Source organism: Sorex araneus, chromosome 1 (genome assembly GCF_027595985.1).
Source record: "Sorex araneus isolate mSorAra2 chromosome 1, mSorAra2.pri, whole genome shotgun sequence".
Lineage (NCBI taxonomy): Eukaryota > Metazoa > Chordata > Mammalia > Eulipotyphla > Soricidae > Sorex > Sorex araneus.
Window position 1 is genome coordinate 369610660 of NC_073302.1, and position 21021 is coordinate 369631680.

At 42.9% G+C, this 21021-nt stretch overlaps 1 protein-coding gene and 1 pseudogene across 1 annotated transcript in view; both read right to left on the reverse strand.

The window, feature by feature from the left end:
• Window positions 1-21021, reverse strand: part of DNAH11 (dynein axonemal heavy chain 11) — a 323685-nt gene that overhangs the window by 236261 nt on the left and 66403 nt on the right. Inside the window, exons 21-26 of the mRNA XM_004604267.2 lie at window positions 17366-17524; window positions 16359-16442; window positions 13363-13521; window positions 8809-8931; window positions 7571-7693; window positions 159-383 (exon numbers count right to left, since the gene is read on the reverse strand). Of these exons, the coding sequence (XP_004604324.2) occupies window positions 159-383; window positions 7571-7693; window positions 8809-8931; window positions 13363-13521; window positions 16359-16442; window positions 17366-17524 (873 nt within the window). The remainder of the gene's footprint in view (window positions 1-158; window positions 384-7570; window positions 7694-8808; window positions 8932-13362; window positions 13522-16358; window positions 16443-17365; window positions 17525-21021) is intronic.
• Window positions 2091-2723, reverse strand: LOC101541326 (zinc finger CCHC-type and RNA-binding motif-containing protein 1-like; annotated as a pseudogene).

A 21021-nucleotide genomic window follows, 5' to 3' on the forward strand; every position in this document is an offset into this window, starting at 1 on the left:
TTATTAATTAACAAGAATTAATTATTATTATTATTTCCCAACCCATGACCCATAAAAATATTGATTTTTATTAGTACACCATCTCAGGTTTGCTTATAAACTTTGCATATGGCTTGGAAAACTTTGCCAGAATGGAAAAGAGCCTGTCTTCTACAAACCTTAAATTCAGCATTTACTCCGTCGAACCTTCTTGCATCTCTTACAAGCTGGATTCGAATATCTTCCGAGCAAACAAAGATGCTTTCCAGGTGAGACCATGTTCGCTGGACTTCCATCCAAGTAAAGATGACTGAGTCTGTTATGTTTAATTTATTTTGCCAGCTTAAGACTTGCTCGATGAAATACTCCACATACTTGCTCTGAAGAAGAGTCTGCAATTGAACCTAGAAGTAAAATGGAGAGGAGCTGAGAAGTATCATGCTGAGTGAAGTTAGTCAAAGGGACGGAGACTAATATAGACGATCTCTCTCATATGTTGGATATAAAGAAAACATAATGGTGAAATAACAAATGCCCAAATACAATGGAAACAAAGACCCTGAGAACTGGAATTCAGTAAGGATTGAGAGGGTTGGGGGTTAGGATGGGGAGAGGTAACACCTATAGTGGAGGGAAGTGTTCAGTCAGGTGGAAGTCTGCTGAAAGGCAGTCAAGTATTCATAATACAGTGGGTAGAGCGTTTGCCTTGCATGGGGCCAACCTGGGTTCGATTCCTAGTTTCCTATATGATCCCCTAAGCATCGCCAGGAGTAGTTCATGAGTGCAGTGCAGAGCCTGCAGAAGAACCCCTGAGCATCACCAGGTATGACCCAAAAAGCCAAAATAATAATAATTATAATAAAATTTTTGTTTTATTTTATTTTTTTATTTCTATATTTTATTCTGATAAAACAAGACAGAAAATGACTATAATTATTTTTCAATTTCAATAAACTATTATAGAATAAAAATATTTGACATTAAGTGTTTTATGCTTGAATACTAAAAATAATCATTGTTAGCCCAAATAACTACTGGTACCATCAATATTTTTTAAAAATTAATGATATTTAGGCACTGGTCCCTCCCACTGCTGCCAAGATGTGACCCCAGGGGCCGCACGCGTGTGCGGCTCCTCCGCAGCTGCACCCGCGTGAATCCAGACCCAGCTGAACCAACTACAACATGGACTGCTCTTGCAGATTGTTTCCAGCCAGAGAACTCAGCTGCGACCTCATGCCTGCCCGGGAGGGGAAAGGTATTTCTCTCTCTCGCCTGTCCCTTCCCGGGGATGAAGGGCGTGGGGACCGCCATATTATGACGACCACAGACGGGATTTTACGACAAAAACTGCAGCAAAAGGGCGCGAGGGTGCTCTTGGGAAGGTGGGAGGCACCGGCCCCTCCCACCGCTGCCGAGATGTGACCCTGGGGGCCGCACGCGTGTGCGGCTCCTCCGCAGCTGCACCTGCGTGAATCCAGACCCAGATGAACCAACTACAACATGGACTGCTCTTGCAGATTGTTTCCAGCCAGAGAACTAAGCTGCGACCCCATGCCCACCCGGGAGGGGAAAGGTATTTTTCTCTCTTTCGCCTGTCCCTTCCTGGGGATGAAGGGCATGGGGACCGCCATATTATGACGACCACAGATGGGGTTTACAAGCTTGCAATGATCGAATATCCAGAAGAAATCTCCCTGGACTTAGTTGTTAAAGTACAGAAATACAAAACCGCGTGGCCGCTACTGCAGCCGCGCGACCTCATTCCTCTTCACAACAGGTCTGACTCTAGTGGGGTGCTCCTAATAATAATGGTGAGGTTTGTGTTGAAATATTGAATGTAACCAAAGTAAATAGAAAGTAAAGTGAAATTTATCAGTTACAAGGTGGGGGGGGTACGGGGGTGGGCGGGATGGGAGGTGTACTGTGGGTTTTTTTTGTTTTTTGTTTTTTTTTGTCTTCGGTGGTGGGATATGGGCACTGGTGAAGGGATGGTTTTTTTCAGCATTGTATGACTAAGACTTAAGCCTGAAAGCATTGCAATTTTCCACATGGTGATTGAATAAAATAAAATTTTAAAAAATTAATGATATTTACATAATAAATAAATTTTAGTCACTAAATTCTTCCTTGTCACTAAAATACTGCTTTTTTTATTCTTGGGCATCTTGAATCATCTGATGTTGAGGGACCTCCTGAATTCCATTTATTTTGTTCTTCTTCAATTTTGGCTTGCTGGAAAGCTATGGCCTGGCTGTCAAGAGAAGGATCTTCACCTTCATTTTCACTCTCTTCTACTTCTTCAATTTCTTCTTCTGCTTCAGGAATCTTCTTCTTATTATTTTTCTCTTTTTTCTTTGGAGGTTCACCTTCTCCAAGCATATTTTTGGGACAGGCATAACTTAAGTGACCACTGTCTCCACATTCATAACACTTAGATTTATCAAAGTAGTTTTGTCTTCCGATAAACTCAGCTGCTCTTCCATTGTCAATAGCAATACTTGCTTCTATTACTCTATCAAATAACTGATATTTATTGACCTGGTATAGTTCTGTGCAGTTTTATCCAAAAACAAAATAAATGCTACCCCTTTATTCTTCCTGGTATCTTTTTCTTTCATTATAGTAACCTTTACAACTTTGCCATCCTCGGAGAACATCCTGTATAAGTCATTGTTGGTCAGGGAAAAAGGCAAGTTGGATACATTCACGGTGCTCTTACTTGGGGCCAATCTACCACTCATTAAACCCCGACGGGCTCGAGCTCAGTTCCTGCGGGGCCCACCGCCATAGCCCAAGGTCGCCAGTGGGCTATGGCGGTGGTGTCTCTCCAGAGCAGGTGGTGCCGGCACCTCATAATAAAAAATTTAAAGTACCTTTCATAGACACAAACTGGGCAGCAAATGGTGTGTGTAGGAGGGTGTAATTGGTGGAGGAAAGTGGATCCTGGTGAAGGAATTGCTGTTGAAACATTGTATGTCTGAAACCCAATCATGAATGACTTTGTATTTTCATGGTGACTAAGTTAAAAAATAGAATAAATAAAATATTTTTATTTTATTTACCAACTGTGGTAACTACAAATAAATAAATGGTAAAATTTTTTTCAAGGTTCTCTATGGTTCTTTAGAACTGCATCATTTCTTTTGCCAAATTTGTAAAAAGAGGTGTTAGAGAGATAATATGGAGAATAGAGAGCTTGCCTTGAATACAGTCAACCCAGATTAGATCCCCAAATCCACGTATAATCCCACTAGGATTGAACCGTAGAATGTAGGATAACATTGATTTGTCCTTTCTGCCTTGCCACAGGAGCTTAGGTTTATTGGATTACTCCCATAACAGTGCTCCCCATTCATCTGTGTTTACTTGTAACTTCTTTCTTTGTGCTCTGTTGACTTGTAAATATTTTTTTTCTCTCCTCCGTAAGTCCTTTGCATAGTTAATTCAGAGCAATGTCCTTTTTGTATGAGCACAAGACAATGCTATGCTTTTGTAACTTGGGAGTTAATTAACTTCAGATAATATTACCTCCAGGGCATCTGTTCTCTTGACCTAAGCCTCAGTTGCCCTTACTTCCTAGCACCCCAAAAGTTAGGGTCCAGTCCCGACGAGGGATTGGAAGGACCCAGGGCAAGATGTGAGCTATGTGCTACCCTGGCATCGAAATGGGCCTGGCCAAAGTGCCATAATGCTTAACTATAAGAGAAGAGTTTGGTCTTGGACAAATGCTGTCATGATCCAAAAAGCAATAACTAGATTCAGACCCTGCTAGGTTTAGGAATGACTAATCCGGCCTTAGTACTGTAGTCTGAGTCTGGCGAGATGTTCCCAGGACAGCTGCTGTACAAGCTCAATGTATCTCTTACTGTGTCCATACAAAATAACTAATATTAAGAAGTAGAATCAAGAAGTAAATTAAGTTATTGGACTAAGGAAAGGAGAAAAACACCTTAAGTGGTCTTTTGTAGGTGAGCAAAGGAAGGGCTTTCTGATGTTGAGTTTGCTGCCAGGTGGAGTGCGGTTACTACCCCCAATAGCAGGGCAGCAGGATGGAATGCGGAGACTAACCAGGGGGACCGAGGGAGAAGAATGTAGGGTCAGGCATGTAGAGAGACAAGAGATGAGAGACACGGCTGTGAGATGGAGCACAGAGAGATGAGCAGGAGAAACAGGAGGAGACGGGAAGGAGGGGCAGTGAGAGACTCGAATGGGGAGCTCAGTGAGACTGGAACAGGCGCATGGGGAGAATGGAATAAATGACAACTGATCATCAGCCAGCCTTGCCCTCATTTCCTCCTTTGTCTGCCCCATGGCCTGGGTCACCCTGGGTGGGGGAGTGACCCAAGTCCACCTAATGCGGGCGACGGGAGGGAGAGCCGCTGGGGCTTTCCCTAGTCGCCTGGAGATTATACAGTAGAGCATAGAAGGGAGTTTGGAGTCCAGTGTGGCCCAAAATCAAACAAGAGTTTGCAAAAAGGCAAATAATACCCAGATTGATGGAAGTAAGTATTGAGAGGGAGTTGACATTGATTCTGCATATTGTTGGATCCCTGAGACCTAACAGGCAATGCCGAGAGCTAGCAATCGATAAATGTGTAATTGCTAAGTGAGCGAATTAATGATATTAAATATTAATACTAACATTTCCCCTAAAAGAATAAATATGTTTTCTGCAAGAAAACTGTCTGTCTCTTTGTATGCAAGAAAAAATATTATGCCTTGGAGTACAATTTAAGTATTAAACTTTATTCTTTTCTCTTCTATCATTTCCCCCCTAGTCCTTACCCATTAATCACTCCAAGGTTGCATTTTCTCCTGACACTAAAAAGAATAAAACCTGCCTCCTGCCTAGTAAGCTTTCCAGCTTCCATTTTCCTCCCTTTTCAGTTTCCCACCAAGCTCTGGCTTCCTTAGTGCCAGACTTGCTTTAAGCCATGTGGTCTGGGGGTATGTGGACCATCGTCTACATGGAAAGCTCCAAGACTCTCAGTCACTGCTGATGGTCTTTGTCTCCTTCACCTCACAGTATTTAATACATTTGACAATTCTGTTTTCCACCTCTACTGAGATTTTATTGACATACAGCATTGCATAAGCTTAAAGTGTACCTTGTGATCTTAGCGCACCAAAGGCCCTGGTCCAGAGACACACCAGTGAGTCCCGGAAGATACCACAGTGCCAGAGATCTCTCTGCGCCCCCATACCAAGTCAATTTCACCGGGCACCTCAGATGGAGCAGTCTCCCTGACTATTGCAGATGGAATCCCGGTGACCAAGAGCTTCCACAGACAAGGCCCAAGGATGCAGGTTCCAGGATTAAATTTCCAGGCTGCATGGTGGCAGAAGAGCCAGGCTGTCCCTCTCCGGATCCCTGCCTGCTCAGCAGCCTGGCTGTAATGTTCACAAAGTGCCTCCTGGAGCCATTGTAGTGCACCAACGGCCCTGGTCCAGAGACGCCCAGTTGAATCCCAAAATGGATTAGTGCCCTACAGAGATGTCTCTAGAATCCAACCATCTACAATCTAGAATTTCAGAAGTGCACAGCCACGAAAGACCTCTCATGATATTCAAATTGAGCAATGGAAAATAAAGTATCTAGTGTGTGCCCCTGACCCTGACAGGTATCTTGAATGGTGGTGGGAAAGTCTGAGCAAAACATAATGCTCAAAAAGAGAGAGAGAGAGAGTACTGGGGAAACTGTCTACCCATAGAGGCAGGGTGAGGGGCTGGGATGGAGGACGAGGTGGGGGGAATACTCAGAACATTGGTGGTGGAAAATGTACACTGGTGGAGGGATGGGTGTTCAATCATTGTATGGCTGAATCTCAAACATAAAAGCTTTGTAACTCTACCTCACAGAGATTCAATAAAATAAAAGTTTATTTTTCAAAAAATGTACCATGTGGTGATCTGATTCTATTTTTGTAAACATGTGTATGTATACATATATATACACTTCAAAATGCACATAATGTATATGTGTATATATTATACTATATTAATATAACTATACTGTGTTTAAAATAATAAAATAAATATACTGAAACACAGGGTATCCTCTCTCTAGGTCAGATTCTTTTCCTAAGGACCTTTTGTCTAATAAGAACACAGCTCTTCCTATTTTCCTGAAAAGCTCTTCTCTTTTACCTCCGTATCTCTAATGTTCCAAGAAGATAATCAACACCTGGAACAATAGAGTTCAACGTTATAGGAGTGGGGGAGAAGGCTTGGGGTCAAGGAGACAGGTTTTTCAAGCATAAGGACGCATGTTTGATCCCTATCACAACCTCTACTACTACTGGATACAGCTCTGCAGGCTCCCAAGCCTTACCAGGGGTAGCCCTGATGGCCCCCAGCAGCAATAAGCCATCCTGCCTGGTCATGGCAGTGGCCTGTGGGCCTCTGAGCATTGCTTGGATGCCTGAGGAGGGGAAAAGACCCCTAACCAAATCTGTGTTCTGAACTATCCCTCCATCCTTACTTTCATTACCCACACAAAGAAAACCTATATTCTGCTTATTAGGGGGCCACACATGGCAGTGCTCAGAACTTAATCCTGGCTCTGAACTCAAAAGTCACTCTTAGAGATGCTTGGGGCCGGGGGGGGGGGGGTGGGGTGGCGGGGAGGCATATGCATTGCAGGGGATTGAACTAGTATCATCTGTGTGAAAGAAAAGTACCTTACCTTTGTATGACCATGGGGGTTCCCAAAATCCATAGCCTGAGACTGTGTTTTCTTTTTAAAAAAATTTTTTGCAATTTTTATACATTTTATTTTCATAAAGTAGTTCACAATAGTTCATTACAGATAATATTCAAAAATAAGAGGGATGTGTGTGAAGGTTGTTGTATTTCATTCTGAAGAGGCTGTGTTTTCTTTTTTTTTCTTTTTTTTCCTTTTGGGTCACACCTGGCAATGCACAGGGGTTACTCCTGGCTCTGCACTCAGGAATCACCCCTGGCGGTGCTCAGAGGACCATATGGGATGCTGGGAATTGAACCCGGGTTGGCCGCGTGCAAGGCAAACGCCCTACCCGCTGTGCTATCACTCCAGCCCCGAGGCTGTGTTTTCTAAAGTGGGTGGTATCATCCCCCACAGGCACTGAAATGATCTAGAGGGGTGCTGAGTGACTCTTTTCCCTAAAAAGGGGACAGGTCAATTCCGTCTGATGTAGAAAACCAAATTCTTTGAATATGCTGAGCAGCAGATTCTCTCTGGCAGGAACAGAGCCCCTCCTGGATCCCAAACACCCTTTTCTGGTCTCTGTCTGGCATGGACAATCTTCATCCTCCAGGTCCTGCACCAGCACCATTTTGTCCCTGAAAGGTCTCCCTCTCCCCTTTCCCTCTTCCCCTCATGTAGCATCTGTCACTTCTGAGAATCCCCGGAGCTTGTTTGTTGATCCCTACACACCAGCAAGTTCTTCGAGAGCCAGTGTTGGAACCCTTCAAATCCAAAGGGTACCATACCTGGAACCTGAAACCGGTAGATGCTCAATGAAGAAATCCTAAGTATAAGAACTTTGGAAGGTGTCAAAAAATGACCTCTGGAAAGGTGAGAATCTTTCTTTAAAAATATCCATCTTACTTGGTTGTGTTCCAGAGTCTCAAAAAGCTGTTCATCTGATTTCAGCAATGGAACGCCCGTCCGATAGTGGACCTCATAGGAGAACTCCATGGTTGCCCAGGTGTGGCTGATTTCCATAATGACCTAGACAGAAGCAAAATCAGCATGCATGCACAGAAGCTTCATCTGGGATCAACAGCCAAAAACATGTGGATGTTTTCTAAAGGGTTCTTTTTACCACTAAAAAAAAAAAGTGGTGCCAAATACAATAGACTTAATAATTTTTCCTCCAAATAACTACATCCAAGAAGCTTATAGAATGAATTTCAATACACAAAAGGAACAAGCATCACATCATTTCTATTAGCTCAGAATTTGAGGGGGCCGTGGAGTACCACCCCCAGAGATGTTCAGGGACCACACCTGGACGTGCTTGGAGAACTATATGCAGTGCCAGGATCTGAACCATTGTCAGGACAAAGCTGCATGCTAATTAAGTTCCTTACCCTCTGAACTCTCCAGCTCTTCAGCTCTGATTTTTATATCCTTCACAGAAACAGAACACTAGAGCAGAAATTAACTAAAAGGAGCCTAAAGGTTTGATTTACAAGTTAGCTGGCTCGAGACAGGTTGGACTCCGAATGGCAGACCAAAATCCCAGTTTGCCTCTGCGACACTGGATTCATTAATGATTTCTCAACATTGCTTTGCCCTCATCTGTAACATAAGGGCATCCTACCCCATCCAACCCCAGGAGGTTAAGTGAATTCATGTAAATAGCATGTACAGCAGCATATGCCACAAAGTAAATGTCAGACTCCCTTTTTTTTTTTTTTTGCTTTGTGGGTCAAACCTGGCTCTGCACTCAGGAATTATCCCTGGCAGTGCTCAGGGGACCATATGGGATGCAGGAAATCGAACCCAGGTCGGCCACGTGCAAGGCAAACGCCCTACCCACTGTGCTATCGCTCCAGCCCCAGACTCCTTTCTTTTTTTAAACTTTTTTTGATGCTAGCTTATGGACAAGCTGTTTTCTACTATCATCATCATCACTACCAGTTAGCCGGGCCAATTGTCCTGTTTTACAGAGCCACTGTGATTTACCAGGGGAAACTTGAGTTTGCTGCCCAAGCCACACACTTTGGCAACAGAGAACAAAATGGGACTGTGTCCACACTTGCATGGCCCAGTGGACTGGGCATCCTTGCTTATGTGGAGAATCAGCCCCAAGGCACAAAGGGAGGCTCAGGAGACGCTACCTTTTCCGTCCCCAGCTCTTTCACGGCTTTGTCCACAATGCTCCGGACCTCATCTTCCACTTGGTGCAGCTGCAGAGCCAATAAATCTGCCAATGTCGTAGCTTCGTTTACTGAAAACTTGACCTGATGAGCAAGATTCAAGAGGGGTGAGGGTTGGGGGCAGTGGGGGGGGGGTGCGGGGGGAGCAGCAATGTGGGCACGTGAACATTCCACATCTTTTATGTAATAGTCAGAGGAATGATTCATAGCGGACTATACTCGGCCCAGAGGCTGGGCCCAGGGCTGGTTCTGAGGGTGTCGACAATCAAATACATGGTTCCTTCTCTCACCGAGGGCGCCACCTCTGAAAGTGGGCAGGACACTTTCTTTTGTTTTAAGGCCTTCCCTGGCTGACTCCCTTCTTAGTCCCTTTATCCACAAAACCCATTTTTCAAAGAATCCTCTTGTCCACTGATTGTAATTTGGTTGAAATCCCAGGAATCAGGAGAAAGTAGCTCATTTGTCTTTCTGTCCTAACAGTGCCCTAATTCAGATATAATTCCCAGTTACTTCTGTGATTAACCTAGTTTTATCTCTAATTTAATCTCAGTTTCTGGTGTAAAAATACTCCTAATGTCACTATTCTTATTTACCATGACAAAAAAAAAAGAATTGAATTGATTTCCCCATCTTCCCACTGCACCCCAAGTTCCCCTTACACCAGTAGCATCAGGTCAGCTCGCCAGGGCTTCCTGAGACCCCAACCTCACTCAGGTCCTTTGCAATTTAAGAGCAGTCGGCCAATGGCTGTGGACAAGCTGCTTCCTGTCTCTGGTGCTGCTGGCCTCTGTGGCTTTCCCAGGCCCCGGCAGACAGTGTGGCTGTCCTGGGAGATGGCTCTTGCAACACCAGAACCTACAGATCCTGAGCAAACCCGCTCAGGAGGTCCTCTAATCTCTGCATCACTCCTGACCTCAGCCAGTGCTGAGAAAGGAGGAACAGGGATGTACAAGCTGAGTGGCGGGTGGGGGCTTGGTGCACTTTGCAGTTCACGAAGGCAACAGGTTCACGTGGAGGCTGAATCCAGTTTTTTGGCTGGTGCAGGAGGAAAGAGCCTTTTTCTAAGAGTCTGTCAGAAAAAATTGCCCTTTTTTTGCCTTACAGAAGGGCATAGTATTGGTAAAAGATTTGGGTGAGGAGAAATTCCTCTGGAGGAATTGGGAGTGAGGGGGCTATCCAGTCTACTGCTTACAAGAAGCAAGTGAGCGAATCCTGTGAAGGACTCACCCGCATGGAGATGCGGGAAAGGGAGGCCACTCTCTGGCAGCAAACACAATGGAGTGTATACAGATGGGGGTTCAGGAGGCTGCTCACCTCACCCTGAATACTCTATGTTACAGATCAACGTTACTTGAAAAACAATTGTTTTGTTTTTTGTTTGGGGGCCATACCTATCAGTAAGCTCAGGGCTTACTCCTGAAGGAGGTTGGGGAACCATACAGGATGCCAGGGATCGAACCGGGGATAGTTGCATATGAGGCAAGTGTTCTAGCCACTGTACTATTTCTCTGGTTCCACTTGAAATTTTCTTTTGGCTATGTTGGTTTTTATTTTTTTAAAAAATTTTAATTAAAAAGTTTTCTTCTGGGCCAGAGCAACAGAACAGAGGATAGGGTGTTTGCCTTGCATGAAGCTGAACCAGGTTCAATCCCCAGCATCCTAGATGGTCCCCTGAACACCACCAGGGGTAATTTCTGAGTGCAGAGCTATGAAATAACCCCTGAGTATTAGATACTAACCACAAGTGTTTTAGGCTTCATCAGTGTATGGCCCCTTTTCCTCCCCTCACTGAACCTTACAGTGCTCTTATGGGCACTCTTAAACTCTTTAACCTTTCCCTTGTGCTTTACCTCTCATTCTGTTAGCTACTAAATTTCCCAAGTCATGCTTGGTTACTTATAAAGTCAAACCTTCTTATGACTCTGGATTTTGTATCTGTAGTAAATTATTTGCTTTACTCTCTCCCCTATAACCATTTCATATTTTACTGTATAACAATGTTCATGTTTTAAACACAGAAAGACCATTAATACTATGCTTCTAATATTTGGGAGTCAGTTGACTGAAATATATCTACTCCTGGGCATCCATCATAATTACTGGATTCAGGCTTCAATTGCTGTAGTTCCTAACTCCTCAAAAAGCTGGGTCTCACTGAGGGATCTCTGGAAGGACTCTGGACAAGAAGCAAAGCTGTGCTGGCTTCATTCACTATGGGACAGTCTAGAAATCATAAAGCACAGCCTTGATACAAGCTGTAATGACCCAAAAGACATCACCCCATGGACTAGGAAAAGCTAAACCAGCCTGAGGACATAGCCTGGGATTTATGGTAAAAGCCTGGCTAGGTTTTAGTCTTAGCCCCTGGAGCCCAGAGAACTAAGTTTGGGAATCTATATTTCTTATTGTTTATCCAAATAACTGCATATATTAATGAAACATAAACTTAATATGATTGTTTAATATATGCTAGCAGCAAGGGGGAAAAAAGCAATAAAGATGAATTTTGCCCCTAAGAAAATTTTCTCTAGACAGAATATCTTATAGAGTTAATCCCTCCAAAAGAATTGCCTCAGTCAAAACACTTTACCTCTGAAAATGATCAAGCACACCTACTTTCAATCCTAAACCTCAACCCCCCTCAGATGTTCTATAAGTATGCTATTCAGTTCTGAATTAAACGACCATTGACCATCACTTGTGGTCCTCATCTCTTTGCTCCTCCGGGGAGGTGGCACTTGTCCACTGAATGCATCATACTAAGGGACCTCCCCCACATACACACACTGATTTTCCTCATGTTTGACCATAGTTGGGTGTGACCCCTCAAAATTTTTTAAAGTTTCTTCTGAAAAATCAATTTTTAAGCTTAAATTTAAATTCAATGTAGATAACACTTGGGAAAAAATCATCATCATCACCACTGTAGTTTCAGGAGCCATTTTTTTCTTTTTGGATTATACTCGGCTATGCACAAGGGTTACTCCTGGCTTTTTACTCAGGAATTACTCCTGGTGGTGCTTGGGGACCCTGTGGGATGCTGGGAATCAAACTGGGGTTGGCGATGTGCAAGGCAAATGTCCTACCCGCTGTGCTATCACTCCAGCCCCGAGGGGCAATTTATTGAGCATTTACTATATACGAGGTCTCTACGTCTAATTTCCCTTCAATTTGTTCACCAATTCTACAAGGGAAATAATATGGTCCTTTAACTTCAAACAAGGAGCAACTGGGCTATGGAGATCCAAAGTAACTTGCGCACGATCCCAGAGTTCCTAAGGATTACTGTTGGGCCAAGAATGTCTAGATTGTCCCTGATTCATCACACTACCCTTTCCCTTAGTTTCTCCAAATACTGACTTCCAGTTTTTAGAACTCTGGTTTTTGATACTAGTCCAGAAAAGAACATACCAGGCTGTCTTTTACCGATGTTAAACCTACAACATTTCTGAAAAATAAATTCAGGAACATGTGTTCTCAAATACACGTAGAAGGAAAGAAAATATAATCTCAGATGACATGTGAGAAATCATTTGATATCTTTCAATAAAACTATGAAAAGACCACCAAAAAAGGGACAGACTCTTAATGAATGGTGAAGAAGAGACTCAAATTCACTTCTAGATGATCTAGATTCTAGATTCCCCTCCCTACCAAGGGGGAGATTCTTTGCAACCAGGTCGTATTCTAAATGATGTCTTCACATTCTCTCACTGGATCCGTACAGGATCCTTTCATCTACAAGAGCAGATAGCCTCTTTCTCGGTCTATTAATAAAAACAAACCAGAATGAAGAGATCAAGTGTCCCGTGTGTGGACACGTGGCAATAAACAAAAGGGGACAGTCTGGCTGTGGTCACGGTGCCCCCTAGGCTGGGTGGCTTCAGCAGTGTTAACTTCCCACAGCCTGAGATCAGAGGGTGTGTGTGGCTGGCTTCCTGGTGAAGGCCCTCACCTTGGTTTTGAGGGGTCCATCTCCCTGTGGGGTCCTCACAGCCGAGAGCACAGATTCCCCTGCTCTTTTCTTCCCCTCATTTGGGCACTAACTTCACACCTCCTAAATTACCTCCCAAAGCCTCCCTTCTCCAAATCCCACCACTCTAGGTGCACAGTTAAAGCATGGAAGCTTGAGGTGGGTACATTATTTAGTCCAGAGCTGGGGACTGAATCTTAGGGATTCCATTTCCTGTCCAGTCAGTGGATCTATCCCAGGGAAACTAAACTCTTACTCTTTTCCTTTTTAATTTGGGGCCACACCTGGCAGTCGCAGGGTTTACTCCTGGCTGTGCATTCAGGGATCATTCTTGGCGATGCTCAAGGTACCATGTAAAATACTAGGGATTGAAGCTCATTCAGCTACTTGCAAGGCAAGTGCCTGCCTGCTGTCCCGTCATGCCAGTTCAGATCCTCAGGTTTGACCAGAGACCTTTTCACGAACCTCGCTGTATCCCCAATGAACAACATAAACCAAGTCACAAACATATTCAACTGCCAACCCACCCCCGAAACACTGACCCCGGTGGCCTTCACGAGCTGGTGCCAGTGCCTCTGTCTGAGCGCAGGGTTCTGCAACTCCGTGACCGCCTTCAGGGACGTCCGCATGTCCTTCACGGTGCTTTCCAGCCCTGCATATGCTCCCCAGCCACGGACTTCCTTATCTAGCGACCATATTTCCTATCGTGGGGGGAAGCAAAGAACAGTTCCCCAAATATAATGATGCATTTTATAATTTGTATTTTTGAAAGGATCTATGTATTCAAATATGCATTTCTCTGGGTTACAAAAATCAGTTAAGTTCATTTAAGTTTCCAAGTTTAGGACTAAATGCAGAGAAGGAGAAAATGATTCACTGGTTCATATGTTACCAGTGGGATACACGTAGCCTATGTGAATAGGTAGAGTTCTTATCTGCAGAGTCTAACTGGTTGTGCCAGGAAAAAATCTATAGGGAAGGAGTCAGTGTACAGACTGGTACAGTGAAGACTGTTTCCTCATAAAACTGAGCTTACTATGACAGGGAGATGGCAGGGACGGGTGGGGGACCCTGATGTTGGTGGAGAGAAAAAGACATGGTGGAGGATGGGATGTTGGAACACTATGCACGGGAACCTGTTGTGAATAGTATTGTAAACTACAATTAGTAACTGAAAAAAAAAAGGTGTGGAGGAAACAAAAAGAAAATGTGGGGCTGGAGCAATAGTACAGCGGGTAGGGCATTTGCTTTGCATGTGGCCGACCTGGGTTCGATTCCCAGCATCCCATATGGTCCCCCCAAGCACTGCCAGGAGTAATTCCTGAGTGCAGAGCCAGAAGTAACCCCTGAGCATTGCCAGCTGTGACCCCCCACAAAAAAAAGAAAATGTTTCCTCTACAGGAGTGGGGAATCTTTTTTTCTGTCAAGGACCAATTTTATATTTACAACATTATATTCATCGATTTGCTCCAGCGGACACCAGTAATGTCTCCATTGTGAGACATGTTGTTACTGTTTTCAATAGCGCAGGCGGGTAGGGCATTTGCCTTGCACGCGGCCGACCAGGGTTCATTCCTCTAACCCTCTCAGAGAGCCCGGCAAGCTACTGAAAGTATCCCACCGCACGGCAGAGCCTGGCAAGCTACCTGTGGCATATTCAATACGCCAAAAACAGTAACAACTAGTCTCACAATGGAGACATTACTGGTGCCCACTCAAGCAAATCAATGAGCAATGGGATGACAGTGATACAGTGATTCAGTGATTCATGAACCACACAATACAGCCACATGGACCACAAGCTATCAATGAGAAGCATATCTATCTGTCGTGACATGTACTAGGGCCAGACCATTTGACGTCATGACCCTTATAAAGCCTGTGGACTAGACATTCTCCATCGCTGCTTTAGAAACATAAATGGAAAATAGATTGAAGACATGACCTGTTTTGATGGAAGCCCTGAAATGGCAGCTACCTGTGAACATTTGGTCCTTGGCACTTCAAAACTACAGATTTCCAGAGCCCCTGGCCTGGCTGTCTTCCTGGCCCATGGAACAGCACCAACCATTATGTGAGCAAACCCACAATAAAGCAACTGGCACAGAAACTAGTCTGAGGCTACTTTTAAAAAAATGTAAAGGGAGGTCAAGCTTTACATTACTAAAGGTCACTCTTAGCTGAGAGTGGGCATTAAATTGTCAAAGTAAGATAACAAATGGAAAAGGAGCAAGTAGGGAATGAGAAGATGGTGCCCCATGGCATACAAAGAATAATGGGACATTTCGGTGATGGTCTTTGGGATCAGAATAATACAGGAAAAAAGACTGGAAAAGTGCAGGATTTTTTTGGCAATCTCCATTTCAGACTGAGTGGAGATGGGATGTTCTGCAGTGAGAAGAAAGCAAAGGTTCTACCATCATTTAATCTCTTCCCACTGTTAGTCACCTCATAATATATATATATATATATGTTTGTAATACTGCACATGTATATTATGTATAGATATGTATAATAGATATATATATGTTTATAATACTACACTTATATAGAGAGATGCATAGTAGATATAAATATGTACAGATATGTATGTATATCTATATAATGTGTAATATATATTACACATATACATGTATGTGTGTATATGTGCATATATATATATTTATATATGTCACATAAACGGCCACCAGAGTGGCTTTATCCAATGAGGTGGCATTTTCTTCAGATGGTGCATGGCTCTGCAGACCTGATAGCAAAACACCAAATTCAAATGTGCTCAGTTCCCTATATATCAAACCCTTTGGGAAAACATTAGAGTCCCTGTAGCACTGTATCACTGTCATCTCATTGCTCATCGATTTGCTCAAGCAGGCTCCAGTAATGTCTCCATTGTGAGACTTGTTGTTACTGTTTTTGCCATATTGAATATACCATGGGGAGTTTGCCAGGCTCTTCCGTGTGGGCAGGATACTCTCAGTAGCTTGCCAGGCTCTCCAAGAGGGACGAAGGAATTGAACCCAGCCATGTGCAAGGCAAATGCCTTACCTGCTGTGCTATTGCTCCAGCCTGGGATATTAGATTAAGCAATAAAATTTAGAGAGAACAAAATATACCCCATATATCCACAGTGGCATATTGACTGTGGCTGTCTGGATCTCAGAACCTTTTTAGAAATGGAATGCTATGATTTCTAAGGAAATAATTTGAAAGGTTTCCTAGGCCTAGCAAATAGGCTGGGATATACTTTAATTCCCATTCCATTCTAGATGGATCAGAGGAAGCTCATCAGGAGAGCTGCTACTCGGCAATCCATTTTACCTCAATAAGCTTTCATCCATTCATTCCCAGACAGGGAAGCTTGGTCAGAGTACAACTGGCTGAGAGGGGTGGGAGTGTGGGGGGAAATACTGTCTCATAGGATTCTGTCTGAAATAAATAAGTACATGCAGCCCCGCACACCAGATTCTAGGTTAGGGGAGATGGAAGGAGGTGGTGCTGAGAAAGATAAATTGTTGTAACAGACAGTTATGGAACTTGCCTTGGCAAACCTTCTGAGTTCTACATCCATCTGTTCCACATTAATCTGTCTCCACTGGGTTTTAGTCCAATTATCAATGCTTCTCTGAAAACGCACAAGCAGATAAAAGTGTCAACAACATTTGGTGGAAGCGAGACTCTGCAGCAAAATATATAAATGGATGACACACAGGGAGACTCTCATCCAGTGCAAAGTCAATGATTTAAATATTAACTGCTTTCAAAACTTCCCCATTGCCACAAGACAAACTTAGGACCAAGCATTATAATATATAATTTCTAGTAGCAATGACACTACCATATTAGCATTTGATCCTGAGTAATCTGGATGCATTGACAAGTTTGGGATCACTAAATACCAGACTTGCATAAAGCTACATATTAAAAGTTTTCATGAATCTTCATCCATCATTAGCAAAATTCTCATTAGCTTCTAAACCATAGTCTATCTCTTGCAACTATATTGCTATAGTCTTTCAACTAACTTCAAATATTATGTATGCCATTATTGCATGTATTCTAATGCTTGTAACATGCAAATTTATTAGAACTTACTTTTTACATTTAAATTTTCAATATAATTAACCTCATACAAACTAACTTCATTTTTTATTTGGGATTGCTTTATAAAGTATACCATGGCATATATGTGAATTTATATGCACAGGTGGCTATATATGTAATAAATATTTAGCTATTAATTTTCACTAATTCCTGACATAACCCCCACAAAAAAAAATCTGAAGGAATCAACTGTCAACTCATTATACAATGTGTCACTTGAAAACAAAAACAATGCATATTTAAAGAAAAAAATTTGAAGTAGATATACAAAACTCAAACTCAACAATGAGGGGAGAGATGGTGAATTCCCACATAGTTTAAGACATTATAAATAAAACCCAAATAGTATGATACACACACTAAAACCTGTACATTTATACAAAACAAAGAGTGAAAAAAAAAGGGGGAAGGGGGTGGAAATGCTTTCAAAAAGCAATGTCTTACTCTAACATAAATGATGACATCCCAGAGACCCTTGAGCAATCTAATTTCTCGGCGGCACTGTTTCATTTGTTTGTATTCTGGAAGAGCCACTTCAAAAAGACGAGCAGATTCTTGCATCTGCAACATTTCTTCTTCTAAAGCCTCCAGTTCTTGATTTGCCTATGGAGAAAATATACACGCGGGCACATATCCTCATCATTCAGAAAACAGAGTCAGAGAAGCTACACCATTTTGAGGCTTTAGTTATGTCAACACTGACAACTTGTTTAAAAAGAAAACACAAAGAAATCTGCAGTATAATAACTGGCAAAATACAGAAGACTTTAGATGAGCAAATTCTCAGCTGTTCAAAAAAAATGAGGGTTGGAGCTGGAGCAATAGGGTGTTTGCCTTGCATGCGGCCGACCCGGGTTTGATTCCCAGCATCCCATATGGTCCCCTGAGCACCGCCAGGAGTAAGTCCTGAGTGCAAAGCCAGGAGGTAACCCCTGTGCATTGCTGGGTGTGACCCAAAAAGCAAAAAAAAAAATAAAATGAGGGTAGACTGTCAGGAAATCTAACCATTTCAGCAATAGTCTTCTGATGCAACATACTTATAGCAAAATTTGCTCTGGCTTCAAATTTCTATAAATACATTTTTTCCTCTTGATTTTAATTATATGATGGGGAGCAAAAGATGAGGCTCTGCAATGTTCTACAAAAAAGGGGAAGGGACTTTCAGATTTTAAAAATACTTTGTACCAGCCCTCCAGAGTCTCAGCAGGCCCACCTCCACACCTCCTGACACTCTGCTTGTGTCTCCGATCCCCCAGGTTAAATCCTAACTGACAATATGGCACCTTTTTGAACCTGGAAGTTGATCCCCCTCCCTGACAGGTGGGTCCCAGAAGCCTCGATGCCAGTTCTCTGTCGTCTTAGCAGACCCACATCCACATGTTCTGAGACACAAGGCCATGTATGCTCTACTCATCACACCTCCCACAGCTCACACTTAGCCTTCGATCACTGGGTGAAGACAGGTAGAGTTAACACCAAGGAGAAAGGAACACCAAACCCTCAGAGACTCCCAGGGAGGCTACCTACACAGATTCAGACTGAGCAAGGCAGGAACACGGCAAACCCAATAAGGAAGAAGTGCAGAAATCAACAAGGTCAATGAGTGCAAATGATAACATGGGAGGCTCAACCAGCACTGACCAGCTCTGTAAAGGCTCAGAGAATGACTTCACTGACATCATGTTGAGGATGTTTAATGAACTCAAAGAAACTGTGGCACAGGGAGTCAGCAAAGCATACGAAAGTGTAAGAGCAGAAATGAGAAAACTACAATCAGAAATGACAGAAATCAAGGAGATGGCAGTGATATAAAAAACTCAACGAGGGGCTGGAGAGATAGCACAGCAGGTAGGGTGTTTGCTTTGCACACGACCGACCCAGGTTCAATTCCCAGTATCCCATATGGTTTCCTGAGTACTGCCAAAGTAATTCCTGAGTGCAGAGCCAGGAGTAACACCTGTGCATTACCAGATGTGACCCAAAAAGAAAAAAAAACACAAAAATCCTCAATGAAATGTTTGAGGAGCAGAGTAACAGTAGCTGAGTCAACAATCAAGGAGTTCCAAGATAAGATGCAGGAAATCTGAAACAACAAAGATGGGGGGTGGGAGCCATGGTAGAATCAAATTTAGCTCTTTTGATCTCTTTCCTTGAAATATATGCACTACAAGTTTAATGGGCTGGATCGATAGATGGCAAACGTCCTACCCGATGTGCTTTGCACAAGGCAGACCCAGGTTCGATTCCTCCGCCCCTCCTGGAGAGCCCAGCAAGATACCGAGAGTATCGTGCTCGCATGACAGAGCCTAGCAAGCTACCCGTAGCATATTCAATATGCCAAAAACAGTAACAAGTCTCACAATGGATATGTTACTGGTACCCGATCAAGCAAATCGATGAACAACAGGATGACAAGTGACAAGTGACAAATTTAATGATGGTTTGTTGGTTACTCAGCTTTTCCTTATCTAAAATATATTTTGTTACTGAAATGTAATTTTTACAGTTATAAATTTAAATGTAAATTTACAAATTTATAATACAATTTGGAAACTAGCATCCATCCTTCTGGCTTCCATTGTTGATAATGTAATGTTTGTCCTTATTAGTCAAATCATCCCTTGTAATAATAAGTGATCACTCTTTTCTATTGTGATTTCTTTAAACTTCTCTTTGCCTTTGGTAGTGTGCAGATCATTTGAAGGGTCTAGATGTTTGCTGTGTACTTATCTCTGTTGAAATTCAATGAATTTCCTAGATCTTTTTATTTCTTAATTTTAATTGAATAACAAAGCCATAAGTTTACTCCTGAGTTCCAGGCATACAACGTTCTAGTACCAATCCCTTCACCGGTGTCCACTTCCCTCCACCAATGTCCCCAATTTTCCCCCTCTTCTCCCCACCACCCTCACTCCACCTCCCCAAGCAGCCTTTGTGGAAAGCACTTTTCTTTTTTCCCCTTTCTTTTCCGTCAAAGTGGTTTACAAAATTGCTACTGATAGGGTATCATGTACATTACTTTACCTCCTTTCAGAATCCTGTCCAGGATGATGGCTTCCCTGCACCACTGTCCTAGAATTCCCTTCCCTGACACATAGCTCCACCCCGTCCCCTGCTTCCTACTGAAGACCAGTTTTCATGCTCTTCGTTTCTATTGCCTTTGGACATTTGTTATTTCCCAGTGATGTATCTTTAGACTCATACTTTGGTCAGTCCTAGAAAAAGTATCAGCTATTAGACTGTTACCTGTCTAATTTTAAGACTATCCTTTCTTCCAGGAAGTCTAAGCAGTTCAGTGTTCTGACTTCTTACTCTATCTCGCTGTCTTTATATGTCTTCCATCTGTGTGCTGCCTTCTAAATGATTTCTTCCAATGTAATCTGTATCACTATTTCTCTTTCCAACTATCTACCTCCTTTATGAAAGCTATTTTTTATTTCTATAAATAAACTCAACTGATTAATGCCAATAATCTCAAGCCTAGAACTGGCTCATTTACCATCATTATCATTTATTTTCTTAACATATGTCTTCTGATATCTGACATTTATATATTTATATGTATCTGTGCTTTACTCTTCCTTTGAATCTCATGCATGGTAGTGTTATATGATTTTTTTTTTGTAAACACACATTCAACTAATCTTAACTTGCTGGATCCCCGAAGAGATGAGAATGAAAGCATTTTCCACCAAGGAGATCTAGGTTTGCTTCCACCTTTAACCATTTCAGTTTCCTGGCCTGGAAATTCCTTCATCATAGGGGTGGTATAAAATTGAAAGAATAACCTTGTGGGGCTGGAGTGATAGCACAGTAGGTAGGGCATTTGCCTTGCACATGGAGGACCCGGGTTCGATTCCCAGCATCCCATATGGTATCCTGAGCACCGCTAAGAATAATTCCTGAGTGCGGAGCCAGGAGTAACCCCTGTGCATCAATGGGTGTGACCCAAAAAAAACTAACCTTGTGAGAATAGTCCTGTGCTTATACCCCCTCTCCCCTACTCTGAGTCTTAACAAGGACTACTGAGGGATCCCCAGGTTCTCTTTACAGGGGCCACAGGTTCACCCTTCCCCTTTCCCCAAGGATGTAAGCTCTTA